We start from the raw sequence: 19,245 nt of genomic DNA on the forward strand, positions 1-19,245 counted from the left end.
CTGGGCCAGGACAATCCCCTGGAAGAGGGCACTGCAATCCACTCCAGTATTCTTGCCTGGAGAACCCCATGGACAGAGGAGCCTGGCAGGCTACAGTCCATAGGGTCGCAGAGTTGGACATGAGTAAAGCGACTTAGCACACACACACGTATGGGTGTGTATCAATATTAATACTGTGAAATAGGCATCATCACTCCCTTTCATTGAACAAGTACATTGAGGCTCAGAGAGGCAGGTGATTCACCAAGGTCATTTGGCACTTGGCACATGATGGAACCAGGATTTGAACCCACCGGTGTTTGGCTTTGAAGCCTGTGGGTTTTTTCACCATGGGCGGGGAGTAGACCTGGCCCTTTAAGGACACAGCTACTGGTTTCAGATTAGGCAGTTAGGGCCGGCTGTCTCCCAGAATCCCATGTATGGAGTGATGGGAACACAGAGACTCACAGAAGAATGTCGTGCCCCTGGCTGCCCTTTCGGAGCTGCTGCGGTTCCAGCTGGCCGCACAGTCGTCTCACCCTGGTAGTGTTGGCAGGGAAGTTGAGCAGAATCTCCGCATGGCTCCTGATGCCTCTCTCTGTGCAGTGACTGCCTCTTCCAGCCCCCGCTGGGATGGGCTGTCATGGGGACCTTGAGCTGTCCTTGTAAACAGGGCCTGGGTGCCCGAGTCAGAGCGGCCTCTGGGAGATGCACACTCAGCCTCCCCGGATCCCATGTCAGCTGGCTGCCTCGGACCTCCGGGACTGTGAGCCCTGCTTGGCAGAGCAGAGGGACGGGCAGACTCAGCCATGCAGGCCTGTGAGGGATCGGATGGGATCGTGGGTCGGATTTAGTGCCTGCAGCGCCTGGGCCTCCTGCCTGGGGTCCTCTGGACACAGCTTTTTTTTTTTTTAATTGTTTCTAGACAGTTCTCCTGGGCTTCTGACCAGCTCCTCTTAATAAGGCTGTGCTGTCGGCCCCAAGAGAACTGTTAGAGAGCAGGTTAGTTTGCTCTCTCCGCAGCTAATTGGCCTTCCCAGATGGCACTAGTGGGAAATAACCCGCCTGCCAATACAGGAGACATAAGAGACGCGGGTTCGGTCCCTGGGTGGGGAAAATCCTCTGGAGGAGGTCATGGCAACCCACTCCAGTATTCTTGCCTGGAGAATCCCATGGACAGAGGAGCCTGTCGGGCTACAGTCCATAGGGTCGCAGAGTTGGACACGACTGAAGCCACTTAGCCTGCACACACGCATACACACACTCTTCACCCAAACACTCATCTGAAATTATAAAGTGTGTATGGGTGAGGGTCAGGGGTATATGGGGAGGGAGTAGGAGGTGGGGAGGTGAGACTAATCTTCATTTTCCGCATTACTGTTGCCTTGGACCCCGCAGCCTGGGGCACCCGCCCAGGTGCCTACTGAGCACTGCCCCAATGACCAGGTGCAAGAGAGGCCCGCGGCCCTGGGCGTGCACGCGTTTGCTTACGGTGTGTGTTTCCCACAAGGTGGAGCAAGCATGTCTCTACCCCGATCATCTCTGCTGCTCTCTCCACCATTTGCCTGATTATTCCAGTTGTATCTAGATTCCAGTTTACCTTCACTTTTTGGGGGGAGGGGCTGCACCATGTGACATGCAGGATTCCTAGTTCCCTGACCAGGGATCGAACCCACACCATCCGCAGTGGACGCGTAGTCTTAAACACTGGACCACCAGGGAAGTCCCATACCTTCTCTTTTAAAGAGCCGAGGAGGGACTCCCCTGGTGGTTCAGTGGTTAAGACTCTGCACTTCCACTGCAGGAGGTGCGGGTTCCATCCTTGGTTGGGGAACTAAGATCTCGCATGCCATGCAGTGCTTCCAAAAATAAAGAGCTAACGAGCCACGGCTTTTCCTACTCGCTGAAAGGCAGCAAGTCAAAGAACAAAGCGTACATGCCTCCAAAAATGAAGGTTAAAAGAGGTAGCTTACAGCCCTCCAGCATCCCCTCTGTAGCTGTCTCCCTCCTGACTTCACAAAGCTGCCAGCTGCCAGGACAGGCTGGGGCCCAGCGGTCAGGGCACCGTCTGCTCCATGTCCTGCTCGACTGTTGAGGTGATCCTCTTGTGTTTCACAGAAACAGCCCCATGGAACCTCTTTCTTCTTTTTTCCCCCAGATGTCACGGTGACTGTGACAGAGTCACTGGGGTTCGTACATGTTGCAGAGGAACCTTCCTTCCGGGGGTGACCACCTTCCTCTGGGCATGCCTGCAGAACTTTGGGCCCATGGACCTGAAAGAGAAGCACGAGGTAGGCCGTGATGGTTGCCCTCCTGGGGACTGTGTGTGTTTCTGTTGGACTTTCCCGACTGTGTTTGCCTGGAAGGTCCTCGTGAGGGGGCTTGACACTGAAAGTGAGAGGTGGGGTGTGTGGCTCTGGGGCTTGGAGCACGTGATCTGATCCCTCGACGAGGCCATTGACTGCCGGAACGCACAGATTCCGGGAGCTGTGACTCAAGGGCAGAGGGTGGACCAGTGAACGTGGCCACATGGAGCCAGTTCTCGATCGGGGTTGGCTCCCAGCCAGTCTCCACTCCTCGCCCAGGGCTGTGTAATTTCGCTTGTTTGCTCTCTGCCCCAGCCTGCCGAGCCCTGTTGAGTATTGTCCGGCGCCCTCTCTCTGGTTAGGGAAGAGCTCCCCAGTCAAACTCCAGGCACAGCTGCTGAATCAGCTGGGGGCAAGCCCCCCAGGGGTCCAGGCGGCCGCCGCCCAGCCTGACTCGGGCACCCCCGGCCTCCACATATACCTTCATTATGCGGAGGTAGATTTGTCGTCGATCCGAGCACCCCTCTCCTGGGACGAAGATTCCCCTACATCTCTGCCTGGACTCCCATCACACATTCCTAGCAGGTCCCCCTGTCTCTGACCCCCTGTCTCCACTGGGTGGGCAGGGAAAGCTACCCAAAATACAGAGCTGACCTTTAGTTGCTCCTGCTTAAAAGTCACTGTGTCGCCTGCCAAAACCTTTACTATGGGGTCCAGAGCCCTCCACACTCCCACTTCTGCCCATTGGCCCAGCATCCCACACCTCCCCTGCCTTGGCCTTTACCAGTGATAATTCTTTTTCTGGGGGGTGTGCTGTGCGGCCTCTGGGATCTTAGTTCCCTGAACAGGGATCAGATCTGTGTCCCCTGCTGTGGATACACAGAGTCCTAACCACTGGACTGCCAAGGAGGTCCCACCACTGGTAATTCTGAGCGCTTTAGAGTCTGGGTACACACTTCGTGTTTAGGCTGTTACCTAATCCCCTCCCCCTCCTTTTCCTGCCAGACTTCTACTTTTCTTTCATTCAAGATCTGGTTTAAGCATGACCTTCTCCAGATACTTGCTCCTCCCTCCAGAGTCCCTTCTTCCAGCATTCACAGCCCCTCCACCGTCGCCCTTGCTATGCCGTGTTGACACCATCTGTCTGTCCCGCTTTATCTCAGCGTCCCTGGCTCCTTGCATAGAGCCTGGCATGTAGAAAGGGCTTAGTAAATATTTATTGACTTGAACTTATGATAGTGATCTTCCTGCCAAAGAGACCTTGGGAGGTCTGGGGAAGGAGCCGTGGCTCCACACACTGGAACCTGGCTGACTGCTGACATGTTCAGCTCCAGGGTGCACGTGCCTCTTGATGGGCGGTGGAGCAGGCTTGTGGACCTGAGCTTAAGGCAGGTGTGTTCAGCCTCCTGCTCACAGAGGCCTCTGGCTGCTGTGCAAGCGTCCATCCTAGCAGGGATTGGCACGCAGGCAAGGCTGCACTTGTCCCACGCCCAGCCTGGGTGCAAGGCTGCTGCGTACAGTCGCAAGGGCCGTGCACTGCTCAATTCCAGGGAGCGCCCTCCCTCCAAAGGTTACGATGTGGTGATGAGGTGGCCTGCCTAGGTGAGGTCGAATGTCCCCAAAACAGAGGACAGTATCTTCCTCTGGTTCCAGCCTGTGGCTGAAACATCCATTACTATTGAATCAGGGAAACAGATTTCTGTGGTCCAGGGGCTGGCTTCTCTCTCAAGCCCAAAGAACACTTGTGAACCCAGGCTGGATGCCTTTTGTTGGGGAGGGTTTGTTTTCCTTCATCGTCTTCTTTTTCTTTCTGGATAGATGCTCTCCTGTTCTAGAAAGCACCATCACCACCATCATCAGTTGTATTCATGGAATGCTCCCTGTGGTTGGTAGAACTCTAGGCCCCCGGGGGATGGCCTTTGGCTTACAGACAGACTAGTTGAGGAATTTATAGGGTAAGCAGCTAAGTAATAGATCTGATGACATTTCTACCTGAGGTTCCTTGTGAGTTGTGTAAATGTAGGCTTATAAAGTGGATCCCTGGGGCCTCCAACGGGAGTGGGTGAGCTGACATGCTGGGAGTTGTTGGTGAGGCTGCCTGTCATTGCCTGGCAACCGTTTGGCTGTTGCCAGTTGATCCTTTGCATCTCGCCCCCCTCCTCTTTGTGACCTACCTGTCCTCAGTGTGCTCAGCAGGCACCGCTCTCCCGTCTCCAGCCCGTGGTGGATGTGCCGTTGGCAGTGACGGTCTGGGTCTCTCCTTCTCAGAACTTCTCAGAAGTTCCCCTTGCACTTGCTGCAGCGGACAGTGTTGGAAAGGGGGGACCGGACACCGGAAGGCTGTGCTGGGGGCGGTGGAGCACCTGAGTTAAACCCTGTGGGCTGTTGCACAGGAGAGACAGTGCTTGCTTAGTTGTGGTTCCCCCAGAGCAGTGTCTTTTTAGAAAGCTAAAGGGGAGTGTGCCCTGGGAGCCGGGGCTGGGGGTCAGGAGTTTCCTGGGCACTTTGCTAAAGCTGCTGTCCAAAATCGGTGTGACTGCCTCTGAAGCCGACCCCTCCTCCCCCGTCCTCTGGGAGACTTCCTTTCCTTAACCCCTGAACAGCCCAGGCCCTTCCTTTCCTATCCCCACTCAGCTCTGGGTTTGGCGGGGCCTGGGGTGGGGCCCCCCGGGGAACTGTGCTAGAGAATGGGGAGGGCAGAGGCTGGCTGCAGAGGAGATGGTGTTGTCTAGGAAGCAGAGCCCTGGAGAGACTGTCTCAGGTCCAGCCCGCACTCAGGTTTTGGACTTGTTAGGCCGTTTCATCTCTGCCGAGGTGTTCCTGCCCCAGCCTTAGGGTGGCCTGGAGGGAGGCAGAGAACTCTCCTGTCCATTCCCAGGGTCTTTTGCCCCCACGTCATCCAGGGGGTCCGTTCTGACAGCTTCCTGTGTGTCAAACTCGGGGTCCCGGCGTGATGCCCAGGCCCTGAATGAAGCCCCAGGAGGTCCGCAGCCTCACTTTCTTCCGGGGACGAGGCCCGGTGTCCTGTCCCAGCAGCACCTGGGCAGGAGCATCTGCATGCAGTTGGCGGACGGCTGCTGGCTGAGCTCTGCATGGCACTGCTGAGTGGCTCTTGGAGGCCCCCCCACCTGGTGGGAAGGAGTTTGGTCCGTTGTTGGGATCCACAGAGGCTTCCTTTCAGGGCTCTTCCCTCCCTCTCCGGTCCCCCGGTTTCTGCCCTCCTGGAAGTCACTGCTCGTCTTCTCACTTGTCAGCCCTCTCCCCTCCCCTAGGACGTGCCGCTATTAATAACTCTCAAGTCCCCCTCCCCTCCTTCCCGCAGCTCGAACAGAGGAGAGGGCTGCGGCTGGCGTGGCTCCATGCTGGAGTGTCAGGGATCTGGGGGACTTCCCCCGGTAGGGGCCCTCACCTCGCCCAGTGACACGGGCCCCAGGAAAGGGATTGGGGCGGTGAGAGGCCAGGTCCTCCTTGATGCCGGCAGCTGCCCTGGGGGCTGCGGGCCGACAGCAACCATTTCCTGCCCAGCCTCTCCTCCGGTGGGCGCCTCCCGAGCCCCGGGCTCCCCGCGGTGCCTCCCCTGCTGAATGGGCCAAGCCCCCGACATCTGGCAGAGCCGCTGCCAGCTTTCCCCTCTCTCCCACCCCTGCCCCGCCCTCCTGCACCGGCGGTCTCCTCCTCCGCCTCCTCCCTCCCTCGATCTGCAGCATGACTGGGAACAGGCTGAATTAATCAGCAGATTGAAGCTCCACTCCGCTGCTGCCACCGCGGCACCGGCTCCTCCTCGCTCACACGCGCTCCAGCCCTCTCCCCTGTTCTCCCCTGCCCTCCCTCACCCTCTCCGTTTCCCCGTCTCCTTCTCACCCTCCCTGGGGGCAGTGTTGGCAGCCCGGTAGCTGACTCGCTTGTGGCCCAGGTGCTGCCCCATGCTCTTTAAGCGGGCAGAGCTGTGGACGGCCCCTCAGGGCAAAGGCGGCAAAGTGAGTATGCCGGCTGGGCTTGACAGCCCCGTCCCGCCCGCCCGGCTTCCCCGCTTTGTGTTGGAGGCTTTGGATTAACGGTGGGGTCGAAGGTGGAGGCTGGACCTGCATTAGAGGGAGCAAGGACTGTGGAAGGAGCCTGGGAGTGGGAACCAGGAAGCCGGGGTGTGGAGCCCGCCCACCCAGCCCCTGAGTCACCCATGGTCACCCAGAGCGGGACGGGAGCCCACGTTTCCCCGTGGGGCACCCTCTCACGGCATGCCGGGACCCAGGTCACCACGTACAAGGCTTGGATGCCAGCCCGTCCTCGGGGCCGTGAAGGAGGCGTCTCCCCCTGGACCACATGGGTCTTGAGACAGGAGCCGCCAGGGCTGGGAGGGGGAAAGGGTTTCTTCCTGGGTCTTGTCCGCAGGAGGTGGGGAAGAAGATGGGTGAAAGTGTCCGGTCCGTATGAGGAAGAGGAGGAGGGGCCGCCGCTTAAGGCTTTGAGTTGCTTGTCGGTGGAGTCGATTCGGGTCTGTCTGGCCCAGCTCAGATGAGATTCGTGGTGATGCTTGTCATATGTCCTGGAGGACAGTGGCCGAATCTCTGCTCCGGTGATTCCAACATTGTGGAGTCCAGATTTGGGTCCCCTGCCCGCTGCACCGGCCATGAAGGCTGTGACCCAGGGGACCTGGCAGAGGGTCAGCTGGTTCCGATTAGTGGCTTTGTGCTGTGGCCGAGGCCAGTTCATCATTGGTCCCCTGAGTCTAGGGGACCTTGAGTCCACTTTTTCCTGAAACAGGTCAAACAGGAAAGAAGACGGCTGCTTTGCTGAGGGAACCTCAGAGGAGTCCTGACGGGTCTGGGGGCCAGGGCGGAGTGGGCGGCTGAGGGCTTCTGCTTCTGGGCCACCGGAGAAGCCTGACCATGGTGGCACAGGGCAGCCCAGGTGTACTGGCTCTTGAAGCCTCATTAGACTGACCCAGATGCTTAGCTCTGGGCCCTGGGGAGCAGATTCGGTTCTGGAGCAGGTTCCTTAGGTTCTGATTGGACCAGACAGAGATCCGTCACCACCTGCTGCTCCCTGAATCCCCGGGCCTGACCCGTGTCCTCCTTTGGTGGTGAGATGGAGAGGGAGTGAGGGGTGTGGTGGCAGCCCTCCTGAGCCCACCCCTGCTGGGGCCTCGGGAGTGGAGGCTGAGCAGCTCAGAGAGTGGGACATGGTTGCTTCTGCCCAGAAAACCTCAGTGTCGGGGAAGAAGCAGGTCCGCCCCTCCCCTCTGGCGTGGAGACCTGGCTGCTGACCCCCGAAGCCTCCTGGAGGTGCCTGGGGGCGGGGAGGAGGAGCGTCTGAGCATCCCTCCGGGACAGGTTCTCCTCGCCCTTCTTGGCCTTGGTGGATGGAGAGGAGCAGACCTTAGATGGAGTGCGTGTGACCTGGGTTCTTATCTCTCACACCAGCCCCAGCCTTGCACCGAACCCGCTGTGGGTGCCCAGCCTCACTCAGTGCTTTTGAGAAGGGCCGCCGGGAGCCTTTTCTTTCACCAATTTCCTCCGCTTCATTTCTCACACCTCGTGGGTGGAGAGCCTCGGGAAAAGCAGAGAAGCAGTGGTTTTCCCCACACCCGGGCTCTCCTGCTGGAGAGGGGGTTGTCATCAGGCCTCGTGTGCAGCCACAACAGTTGGGTTTGCGGGCTACGGAGGGTCGACTGAAGGGTGGTGTCGGGCCCTGGGGCCTCTGTGCGGGCAGGTGCTTTCCTCAGGAGACATATAATTACAATGGCTCATTTTCCCCTTGCTGTGTTGCCTTTAATCACCAGTCTGGAGTGGGTGCTCCAGACCAGACACAACATGCGGGGGGCTGACTCACGGGGGCTCCGTGCTCACCTCCCGCTGCCCCGGGAGCTTCTGCCGCCCTCTGGCCCCTCCTCCCACCACTGGAGGGGAGCAGACTCTAGGTTCCAAGAACCTGGAGGCAGAGAAGGAGCTAAACGATCGCTGGGTGGGGGGCTCAGGGGGTTTGGGGTGCCTGAAATAAGGCAGCGGGTACAGGCCAGCTGCAGGGCAGGCAGAGGGCAGTTGCTGAGTGTTCATGGTCTAAAGGCCCGGCCAGAGGAAGGCTGCGCCCCGGCTGCTCCCTTAGCCTTCCTGAGCCTGGCACCTGTTCCGGCCCAAGCAGCTCTCCGGGTGACTCCGCAGCCCCATGGGCTTTGTCAGCCCTTGCTTTCTCCTGCCCTTTGGCGCACAGCCTGTCCACCTCTGCCAGCCAGCCCTCCCCTGCCCGCAGGAGGTGTACTCACTTTAGTTTCTGGAGACCTGGCCTAGGCAAGTCCACCCTGGGAACTCGCACTCCCTGCTGGGGAAGGGAGTTCGGAGGGTTGAGCCCGGGGGAGGACGGGGCAGGGGGAGGACAGGCGGGCCTCCCAGACTCTCTTCTTCCGGGGTTTTCTGGGGACGAGAGGGGCAGGCATCCCCCTCCGGGGCCAGCCCCTTGGCCCTGGACAGACCCTTGGTCACCCTTTGCTTTTCTCTTCCTCCTTCCTGTCCCTGGAGGCTTTCTTCTCTCCAGCCAGGAGTCTAGGTAGAGGTGCTGGCCTTACCTGGTACTCCTTTGTTCTGGACCATGGGTTCTCGGCCCGGATCCCTGCCAGAGGGAGGTGTTTACCCTGAAGGGGGTGCCAGCTCCCTGCCTGGAGGCCCATTTCTTCCTGAGCTGAAATGACCAGTTCTTCCCTCTTGGAAGAGGCGGCTCTCATCTCATAATCCTCCAGAGCCTCTGTGGAGAGCAGGGATGGGGGGTTGAGGTTCAAGCGAAGGAGCTGGGAGGTCTTTGGGTGGGACCCGCTCTGGGGTCCGTCCTCACCCCTCAGGCTGAGAGAGCTGGCGACAGGCCCACGGCGCCCAGTCTGCAGCCAGGGGATGCCACCTCAGGCCATCAACCCCTAGTGGTGGAGATGTGTATCTGGTGAGGGGCTAGGCTGCCATGGAGTGGAGGGAATATGGAGACCGCAGGGAGGAGGAAATCCAGAAACATTAGTGGACAAAGTCAGGGCAGGACCCCAAGGGTAGGAACGGAGAGGCAGGGCTATGAACCCGGGCAGCCAGGGCCCCACTGGCTTAGTGACGCTTGGCCGGGACCCAGTGAATAAACCCAGACCCTCTCTTGGCGCCCCAGGGCTAGGCCTTCCCTCTCCTTGCTCAGAACTTTCCCTGGTGAAAGCCCACGTTGATGCTCTTCAGGTTGCCCTGGGAAAGACTCACTGCTCCCCCAGGCCCTGTCTTTCCCGGGGGCCTTCTTTTCCCGTGGACCCCCAGCTGGGGATCTGTGCCTCAGATCCCCCCAGAGTGGGCCTCACCTCCAGAAGTGTTGATTGGGTAGGTCTGGGGTGGGGACCCAGACTTGCACATTTGTAGAAGCTCTAGGCAGCTCTGCCATAGGTCCTGGGTTGGGCTTGCCAGGTGGCACTAGTGGTAAAGAACCTGCCTGCCAACGCAGGAGACGCAAGAGGTGCGGGTTCTATCCCTGGTTCGGAAAGATCCCCAGGAATAGGAAATGGCAACTCACTCCAGTGTTCTTGCCTGGAGAATCCCATGGACAGAGGAGCCCCGCAGGCTGCAGCCCATCGGGTCACAGAGTCAGACACAACTGAGTGGCTGAACACTTAACAACCCTCATTAAGGTGTCCTTGATACCCGTGAAGCTACGTGTACGTTTGTTCATTCATTCATTCAGCAAGTATTCATTGAGCTGCTGCCCTGTGTCTGGTAGGAGAGTATAGACATGGAAGAAATCACCACCTGTTTTCAAGGAACTGGCTGGCTGGCTGGTGGGGGAGCCAGACAGGCACACCTACGATGGCAGCGCTCTGCGGCGCCGCCTGTGAGCCAGGTCGCCCTGGGGTGCCGTGGGAATACAAGCCTCCCGCAGTACGTGCAGCCCTGGGTTTTGGGAAAATTTCCCAGAGCGGGTGGTGTTTGAGCCGAGTCTCAGAGAAGTAAGAGTTGTCTGAGGCAGGGAGTGTGTTCTTGGCTAGGAAAATACAGGAAGATGTTGGCACATGAGCTCACGGAGCTGGGCATGTGGCAGGAACAGCAGGAGAAGAGGCTGGAGAAGATCCCAGACCATGCTCAGGAGTCTGGGCTGGATTTTAAAGGGAAACAGTGTCAGTTGATCAGATGCGCGCTCCTTGGCTGGGATAGAAGGTAGGCACTGGGAGGCGGGAAGGGGAGGCAGGGGTTGAGGGGAGGGGCTGAAATGCCTGGGTGAGGTGGTAACTTGCAGGAGGGCTACTGGCTCTGGTGGGGAGAGCTGGGCGGCAGTTTCGGGGTTTCGCACGTGTCGACTCACAGATACCTATGAACGATCTGTGGATCAGTTCAGAAACGGGTCAGAATTTAGGACAGTGGTCAGGCTACAGGTCAGATTTAGGAGTTGGAAGCTTATTGCTGGCAGGCGAATCCCTGTGGCTGATGTTTCCCTGGAAATGTACACAGTGTTGTGGATGTCACAGGAGGGACTGCGGGGTAGGTGGACAGGACGGAGGAAGCGAGAAGCCCAGGAGAGGGGGTCTCAACGGCAGAGGTCAGGCTGTGGGGCCACAGAGGAAAACGTGCCAGCAACCACCTGGTCCGTGGCTCGTTCGCCCACCCTCAGCGAGCGGGAGTGCGGGCTGTGGTCGGCACAGGCCCTTTCCTGGGAGCGGCTGCTGCAGGGAGCAGCCTGGGGGCAACCTCTTTCTGAGCTTGTGTTCTTCCTGCCGTCAGTATTAGTAGCTTCCCTTTAATGAACTGGTGATAACAGACGTTGGTGGGGTTTTTCTCCTTCACGTTTTTACTAGGAGAACTTTAAGCTAGTACCTCTAGATTAGCTCTCTTCTCCCCACTTAGAAAGCGGAAGTTGCTCTTTGCAACTGACCCCACGGACTGTTCAGTCCATGGAATTCTCCAGTCGAGAATACCAGAGTGGGTAGCTTTTCCCTTCTCCAGGGGGTCTTCCTGACCCAGGGATCAAACCCAGGTCTCCCACATTGCAGGCGGATTCTTTACCAGCTGAGCCACCAGGGAAGCCCCTCACACTTAAACAATCCACATTTTCCAGCCAGAGAACTGGGAAAGATGGCCCCAGTGCAGTAAGGGGAGCTGGGCGGTGAGCACGGCCCAAGTGGTGCTGGGCTGCTGATGGCAGTGGGTCAGGAGTTGAGTGAAAGGAGAGTTAGAAGACGCTGAGCCTAGAAAGGTATGTTTCTGGTCCTGTTTTATTTTACTTTTTGGCTGCGCCAGGTGGCCTGCAGGATCTTAGTTCCCCGACCAGGGATCAAGCCTGTGCCGTCTGCATTGGGAGCGTGGTGTCCTAACCTCTGGACTGCCAGGGAAGTCCCTCTAGTTTTGTGTTAAACTGGGCTTTGAAGAGCAGGGACTGTGTACCTGCACATCTTTTCACTCGGTGGGGAACATGCTCATGACCCCTACCACTTGCCAGGGGCTAGTGAGGGGGAGGGAGGGCGAGGCCTTGGGAGGAGGGAGGAAGGTTCTGGGGAGGCCGGAGGGGAGGGGGCCTGGGCCTCCCGTGGGATGCTGAGCGCCACCCCTCTCCCCTCCAGGGCGAGCCGCCCTTGGCCCTGGGCCTGTCCACCCGGAAGGCCCTCAGCATTCTGAAGGAGCAGCTGGAGGCAGTGCTGGACGGACACCTGAAGGAGCGGAAGAAATGTCTCACGTGGAAGGTGACGCGTCCTCCCGGAAGCCCAGAGCCTAGCTGGTGTCCTGGTCCGTGTGCGGGTGGGAGAAGAATTTGCAGACGTGAGGCAGAATGAGAGGAGAAGAGAGTTTTCTAGAGTGGGAGCCGCTGTGAGCACAGCGGGCCGGCTCAACGGAGAGCTGAACCCTTTCAAAGGCTGGCAGCCAATTTTTATACCCTCAAGACAGAGAAAATTCCTACTGGAATGATGGCGTTAGGTGATGGGACGCCATAGGGCTGATAATAGGGTGGGTATTTGACCTAATACAGGGTCAGGGGACTGGCTGGTTTAGATCCGGAGGCTCGTGGCAACAGTTGCTATGGGGCTTGGTCAGTCCCAGAGATTTTTATCCTGTGACCCTGGTCCAGGGCTCCACACCTGTGGCCGTGGTATAGGGCTCCACAGTTGGGGTGGCGGAAAAGCTTGGGAGGCCCATTCTCAGGGCCGGGACTCACCCTGTCCTCCTGGGCAGCATGACCAGACCGAGGCATCCCTAAAAATCAAAAAGGAGTCACGGTTCCTTTCAGAGTGGTGTCCCGATCCCCAGCCGGGACTGAAGCAAGATGACGGAGGCAGCCACGGCGGGCAGGATCGGGTGGGCTAGGGAGGAAAGCAGTCAGATCCTAGCAGGTCAGAGAGTCCCAGCCCCTTCCTGCCCCCCCCGCTTGTCCCCCAGCCTCTCACTCCCCGGCTCCTCCCCTCCAGGAGATGTGGAGAAGCAGCTTCCTGCACCATGGGAACCGCTGCTCCTGTTTCCACTGGCCGGGCGCCTTGCTCATGCTCCTGGCCGTGCTCCTGCTGCTCGCCTGCTGCGGGGGCCAGCCAGCTGGCAGGTATACGCAGCCTTCGGCCCTGGGTGGGTGGGTGGGTGGGGTTTCTTCCTGCCTCTCGCAGCACAGGGTCTGGGCTTGTCCTTCTCCTGTCCCCGTACCCACCCGGGAGACAGGGAACTGCCCCCCACAGTCAGAGCCTGGGTCAAAAGAGAGTCTGCTTGGCCAGCTGCTGTCAGAAGCAGAAGGGAGTGGGGAGGGCAGTGTGGGGCCCTGGGTTGGCTGGGCTGCAGAGCCCCCCGCCCCCCACTGGCCAGGACCCCCAAGATGCCCTCCCCTCTCGCTGCCAGCCACGGGGTGGAGCTGGTGAACGCCTCAGCGCTCTTCCTCCTGCTGCTCCTTAACCTCGTCCTCATTGGGCGGCAAGATCGGCTGAAGCGTCGGGAGGTAGAACGGAGATTGCGGGGCGTCATTGACCAAATCCAAGGTGAGGCCAGGCAGGGCGTGGACCTGCAGAGGGGCCGGTGCTGGAATGAGTGGTGCGGGTTGACACAGGCCTTCTGGGGAAGCAAGGAGAGCAGACCCGGATCCCGAGGTGCGTGCTGGATCCAGCTGGTGTGTGCGGGGCTCTGGGTGAGGCTGTGTCTGTCTTTCCACCTTCATCAGATGCCCTCAGGGATGGCAAGGAGGTCAAGTGGCCAGATGCCATGTATCCAGACCTCCACATGCCCTTCGCACCATCTTGGTCTCTGCACTGGGCCTATAGAGATGGACATCTCGTCAACCTGCCGGTTAGCCTGCTGGTAGAAGGAGACATCATAGCTCTGAGGCCAGGCCAGGAATCCTTTGCTTCCCTGCGGGGCATCAAGGTAGCTGGGGGCTCCTCTCCTTCCCTGGAAATTTTGTGGGAACGTCCACCAGCAGTGGTGGGAGGGTCCCGGGGCTTAATCCTGACGCTTGCTACCCAGCTTGCAGGTTTCCTGGCATGCGCTCTAGGAAAAATGGAGAATAGCTGGAACATCTTTCTCTTCATCATGTTCTTCCTTCCCTGTGATCCTTAAGTTGCTAGGAAACCCATCCTCCAGGCTCTCCCCACCCCACCCCAGGTCACTCCTTGCTCACTGATGGTCCTTAACCTGGTGAGATGTCTCTGCTTCGCTGGAATGGTCAAGGAAGAGTGGCTTCCCCGGAACCCACTGATTACCCTCCCCCTGCTCCTCTTCATCTCTGGCAGGACGACGAGCACATCGTCTTGGAGCCGGGAGACCTGTTCCCCCCTTTCTCACCACCCCCGTCCCCCCGGGGAGAAGTGAAGAAGGGGCCACAGAGCCCCCAGCAGCACCGGCTCTTCCGTGTCCTCGAGACCCCCGTGATCGACAACATCAGGTGGGGGCGCTGCGCCGTCCCCCAGCCTCTCCCCCCAGAGCCTCCCCCTGTGAGCCGTGAGCCGGCGATGGCGACAGGAAGGAGCCTGGTTCGTACCCGGGCCCCTTAGAGCAGGCATCTGCGGGGCCTTCGCTTTAGCTTCTTGTGAGGATTCTTTTTTTTTTTCCAGTTTGTTTGTTTGGCTGTGTCAGGTCTTAGTTGTGGCTTGCAGGCTCAGTAGGTGCGATGTGCGGGTTTAGTTTCTCCACGGCATGTGGGATCTTAGTTCCCCATCCAGGGATCGAACCCATGTCCTCTACACTGCAGGGTGGATTGTTAAGGAAGTCCCTTTCGTGAGAATTGTTCGACTGGGTGATTGACCCCCTCTCAGTCTGGACTCTGAAGGGACAGCTTCAGAGGTGGCCATGGGCCACAGTGGCCAGCAGGCCATTCTCCCAGGGCCAGGGCCTGGGAGAGGAGCAGGGAACTGCAGGACCCAAGGCTCGCCCGAGTGTAGGACCATCTCTTTCTACAGGTGGTGCCTGGACATGGCCCTGTCCCGCCCGGTGACCGCTCTGGACAACGAGAGGTTCACAGTGCAGTCGGTGATGCTGCGCTATGCGGTGCCCGTGGTCCTGGTGTGTGCGGTGGGGCCGTGGCGGGGGCAGCGGGGGGCCGGGGGCTCGAGGACCCTGGGAGCCAAACTCAGGCAAGCCTGTGAGCAAAGACGGGAGGGTCCAGGTGTGAGCCGGCCAGCGCCGGGGGTGGGGGAGTGTGAGTGGTCAGAAGGTGGGGCGCCTTAGAGCCTGAGTCCCCCCTGGGGGGGGGTGGCGTTAAGGCAGTGTCTCTCCTGTCCCCCACAGGCCAGCTTCCTCATCACCAACGCCCTGCGCTTCATGCTCAACGCCCCGGGCGTCACCACCTGGCAATACACTCTCCTCCAGCTGCAGGTAAGACTGCCCTCTCCTCTTTCCCCGGAGACTGGGTCCCCTCGTGGTGCCCTGACTGCCCCTCCCACCCCCAGCCCAGGGGTCTCCCAAACTTCCGCTTTGGAGTGCCTGCTTTCCTTCCCCCCTTCCTGCCTGCTGTCCCCAGCGGTCCTTGTTGCTCTGGGGAGGGCCCCAGGTGCCTCAGCGGGGCTCGCTCTTTCCCAGGTGAATGGCGTTCTGCCCATCCTCCCCCTGCTCTTCCCGGTCCTCTGGGTCCTGGCAACCGCCTGTGGAGAAGCCCGCGTCCTGGCCCAGATGAGCAAGGCCTCCCCCAGCTCCCTGGTCAGTAGTTCCCGGGCCTCGAGGAGGGGGTGTGGGACAGTGCAGAAAGAGCCAAAGATAGGAACAGAAAGACAGAGTGGGCTGTGCCCCCAGCAAAGAGGGCAGAAGTGCAGCCGCCCCACCTCCTGCCCTGCAGCCCAGCACATGGCCGGCTCTGGGCAGCTCTCTGAGGGCTCTGCCTCTCTAGCCAGCAGGGTCTCCAGACTAGGCCCCGGGGACGGCCAGGTGTCCATCCACCCTTGCTCTCAGCAGACAGGGGTTCCCGGGCTGCCCGGTGTCCTTCACAGAGAGGTGCGAGGCCCCCACCTGCCGGCTCCAAGGCCTGCAGGATGGTGGCAGTTTCCTCCCCAAGTCTCACGCCCTCTTCTCTGTGCAGCTGGCCAAGTTCTCAGAGGACACTCTCAGCAGCTATACGGAAGCCGTGTCCTCTCAGGTACCCTCACCCGGATGGATGCTGGCCCTGTACCCCCAGCCCGAGCTCTCCAAGGCCCCTTCTGGAGCCCCCGGGTGCCCCTGCATTATGGCCTTGAGCCTCCCTCTCAGAGCCCCTCTGGCCCCCCGTCCCATGTGGGTAACATGTCACTGCTGGGGGGGGCACACGCTTCCCCCAGACCATTTCCTCTGTCGGTCCCCAAGGCCATCTCCAGGGAAATGTGGCCGAGCACCTTGTCTCTGCCCCCAGGAGATGCTGCGCTGCATTTGGGGCCACTTCCTGCGGGTGATCCAGGGGACGTCGCCCACACTGAGCCACAGCTCCAGCCTGCTGCACAGCCTGGGCTCCGTCACGGTGAGGGCGGCCCCGTGGGAGGACCCTGCCTCGGCAGGCGGCTCTCCGGAGTACCCCAGCAGCCTGGGGAATGCCGCACCCCCATCTCCCCCTGCAGGTCCTGTGCTGTGTGGACAAACAGGGGATCCTGTCGTGGCCCAACCCTAGCCCGGAGACCGTGCTGTTCTTCAGCGGGAAGGTGGAGCCCCCGCACAGCAGCCACGAGGACCTCACAGACGACCTGTCCACCCGCTCCTTCTGCCATCCCGAGGTGGAGGAGGAGGTGCGGCCTGGGCCAGGCTGGCGGCCTCCCGCGGGGCGAGGCGAGACGGGAGGAGGAGGAGGGCTCAGGCCTCAGGAGACGGGCCCCAGGGGGCCGTAACGGCCCGGCCTCCTGGCCCGAGGCGACGTCAGGAGCGGGGTCCGAAGCCTGTGCTCCTTGTTCTCCTCAGCCCCACGAACGCGACGCCCTCCTGGCTGGCTCCCTGAATGCCCCGCTGCACCTTTCCAATGAGCAGGAGCGCGGCGGCAACTGGCCAGGCGACGGTCCCAAGGCGCCCGAGCCCCACCCTCACCACAGGGCACACGGCCGCAGCAAACACCTGTCTGGCTCCAGCGTGAGCTTCAGCAGGGACACTGAGGGCGGCGAAGACGACGACCCCAGCAAGGTGAGGGGGTCCTGGGGAGCGGCCACCTCATCCGTCGTGGGGGCACCCTGGCCTCTTCTGCAGAGGTACCGCCCAGCCCGGGTGGGTGGAGCCCGGGGCTCAGACATCCCGGCCCCTGTTCTCAGCTCCGGAGGCCTCGTGCCTGGTTCTCCCGCAGAGTAGACCCCTCCCCCTTTTTCGGGTTTGGTGGTAATTGGTTGGGGCAAGACCCTTCCTCCTGATCGCAGCCTTCAAGAGACAGATAACCAATAAAGATATCCCTCTAAAGATACTTCCTCTGGCTGAAAGGCTTCTCCGTTTCTTGCCCAGTCTCGACAGCCTCCTCTGAGCTGGTGACAGTGTGGCTGAGCACAGATGGGTGCAGAGGGGTGTGGGGAGGGCCGGGAGAGCACGCCCTGCTTGGGGGGGGTGCCTTCTCTCGGGGGAGCTGCCTGTACCACCCCCTCCAAATTCAGTCTAAGCTCCCCGCCTTCCCCTCCTCCTCTCCTCCAGACCCAGCATGGGCCGGAGGGCGAGCCCTACGAAGCCGAGGACTTTGTGTGTGACTACCACCTGGAGATGCTCAGCCTGTCCCAGGACCAGCAGAACCCCTCCTGCATCCAGTTTGACGACTCCAACTGGCAGCTGCACCTCACCTCGCTCAAGCCGCTGGGCCTCAACGTGCTGCTGAACCTGTGCGATGCCAGCGTCACTGAGCGGCTCTGCCGGTTCTCAGACCACCTGTGCAACGTCGCCCTGCAGGAGAGCCGCAGCGCCGTGCTGCCCGTGCGCGTGCCCTGGGGCCTCTGCGAGCTCGCCCGCCTCATCGGTATGCAGCCTGGCGACTCTTCCCAGGGGCTGGGCCACCGGGGCCAGGTGTGGCCTTGGTCAAGAGCACCGACAACCCTTTGCGCTTCTGATCGGCCCCTTTATCTATTCATCTATGTATTCGTTTATTTACCCATCCATGCATTTATTTATTTGTGGCTGTGCCATGTGGCCTGTGGGATTTTAGTTCCCCCTCCAGGGATTGAACCTGTGCCCTCAGCAATGAGACCCCAGAGTCTAAGCACTGGACCACCAGGGAATTCCCTGATCAGCCCCTTTAACCAGGCACCATCGCTTGACGGCGCTCCCTTATCTGGGAAGATAACTGCCGGTGGGGTGGACGGACGAAGGGAAGCAGCCTGGCCTGACTGGGGTTCTCTCCCCTCCAGGAAGGGAGGGAGGTGTGTGGGGTGGGGATCCCCCCCAGAGACCCCAGCTCCAAACACCGGGGCCAGGTGTGGCCTTGGTCAAGAGCACCAGCATCCCTTTGAGCTTCTGATCAGCCCCTTTATCTGCATGTTATTTCTTTATTCATCCATCCACCCATCCTGCAGGCTTCACTCCTGGGGCCAAGGAGCTCTTCAAGCAGGGGAACCACCTCGCACTCTACCGTCTCCCCAGCGCTGAGACCATGAAGGAGACCTCGCTGGGGAGGCTTTCCTGCGTCACCAAGCGGCGGCCCCCGCTTAGCCACATGATCAGCCTCTTCATCAAGGACACCACCACCAGTGAGCCTTCTGGGAATGTGGTGGGGCGGGGCTCTTTTAGGGTGTCTTCTCTCTAGGGAGCATTAGCTCCTCGCTGAGACCTCACACGTGACAGAGATGGGCTTTGGGGATGGGGGCTGGGACTGTGGACGCCGTGGGTTGTGGGACTGTCTGGAGGACTGGCGGCCTCATGTCCATGTTACGCACTCAGTGGCCTTGCCGATAGGTTTGTTGCCATGATGCCTGGGGGATTCCCACAGCCCGCCCCCCACCCAGGGGCTCCTTTTAACATCCTTCTCAGGGGTGACGGTATGTCCTTGGAGGTTGGCGGGAGGGGCAGTGGCTTGGGGCACTCAGGGCTTGGTCCTCCACTGCCCTCAGGCACAGAGCAGATGCTGTCCCACGGCACAGCTGACGTGGTCCTGGAGGCCTGCACAGACTTCTGGGACGGAGCTGACATCTACCCTCTTTCGGGTTCCGACAGGTAGGTGAGGAGGCACATGGCCAGAGGTGAGAACCATCGGCTCTGGCTGGGTACCCAGAGGTCGGGACACCCTGGGACTGCTCGTTTCACTTGCGCCCTGCTTCCCCGGCAGAAAGAAAGTGCTGGATTTCTACCAGCGAGCCTGCCTGTCTGGCTACTGCTCTGCCTTCGCCTACAAGCCCATGAGCTGTGCCCTGTCCTCCCAGCTCAACGGCAAGTGCATCGAGCTGGTGCAGGCGCCCGGCCAGAACAGCATCTTCACCACATGCGAGCTGCCCAGCACCATTCCCATCAAGCTGAGTGCCCGCCGCGGCAGCTGGAGCTCAGACGGTACTGTGGGCCCCGTCCCCAGGGGCCAGGGGCCGGGAGAGCTTGCGGGGGCCTGGATGAGAGCCCAGCAGAGGGGACAGCAGGCACTAGACCTGGAG

At 60.3% G+C, this 19,245-nt stretch overlaps 1 protein-coding gene across 4 annotated transcripts in view; it reads left to right on the top strand.

Moving 5' to 3' along the window:
- The window catches only part of TMEM94 (transmembrane protein 94), a 36,089-nt gene that overhangs the window by 11,028 nt on the left and 5,816 nt on the right, over positions 1-19,245 (top strand). The window contains exons 2-18 of one of the 4 annotated variants that reach the window (XM_055575133.1): positions 2,138-2,270; positions 11,845-11,964; positions 12,685-12,812; positions 13,100-13,236; positions 13,416-13,618; positions 13,984-14,135; positions 14,650-14,752; positions 14,978-15,064; positions 15,269-15,385; positions 15,762-15,818; positions 16,068-16,172; positions 16,270-16,434; positions 16,604-16,819; positions 17,312-17,627; positions 18,181-18,354; positions 18,715-18,817; positions 18,930-19,147. In XM_055575133.1, coding sequence (XP_055431108.1) covers positions 2,247-2,270; positions 11,845-11,964; positions 12,685-12,812; positions 13,100-13,236; positions 13,416-13,618; positions 13,984-14,135; positions 14,650-14,752; positions 14,978-15,064; positions 15,269-15,385; positions 15,762-15,818; positions 16,068-16,172; positions 16,270-16,434; positions 16,604-16,819; positions 17,312-17,627; positions 18,181-18,354; positions 18,715-18,817; positions 18,930-19,147 — 2,425 coding nt within the window. In that variant the 5' untranslated portion in view covers positions 2,138-2,246. Of the gene's footprint in view, positions 1-2,137; positions 2,271-6,007; positions 6,263-11,844; positions 11,965-12,684; positions 12,813-13,099; positions 13,237-13,415; positions 13,619-13,983; positions 14,224-14,649; positions 14,753-14,977; positions 15,065-15,268; positions 15,386-15,761; positions 15,819-16,067; positions 16,173-16,269; positions 16,435-16,603; positions 16,820-17,311; positions 17,628-18,180; positions 18,355-18,714; positions 18,818-18,929; positions 19,148-19,245 lie in introns of those variants that run through there. The other 3 variants (XM_055575132.1, XM_055575131.1, XM_055575134.1) reach the window with 3 other exon arrangements.

Source organism: Bubalus kerabau, chromosome 4 (genome assembly GCF_029407905.1).
Source record: "Bubalus kerabau isolate K-KA32 ecotype Philippines breed swamp buffalo chromosome 4, PCC_UOA_SB_1v2, whole genome shotgun sequence".
Taxonomy (NCBI): Eukaryota; Metazoa; Chordata; class Mammalia; order Artiodactyla; family Bovidae; genus Bubalus; species Bubalus kerabau.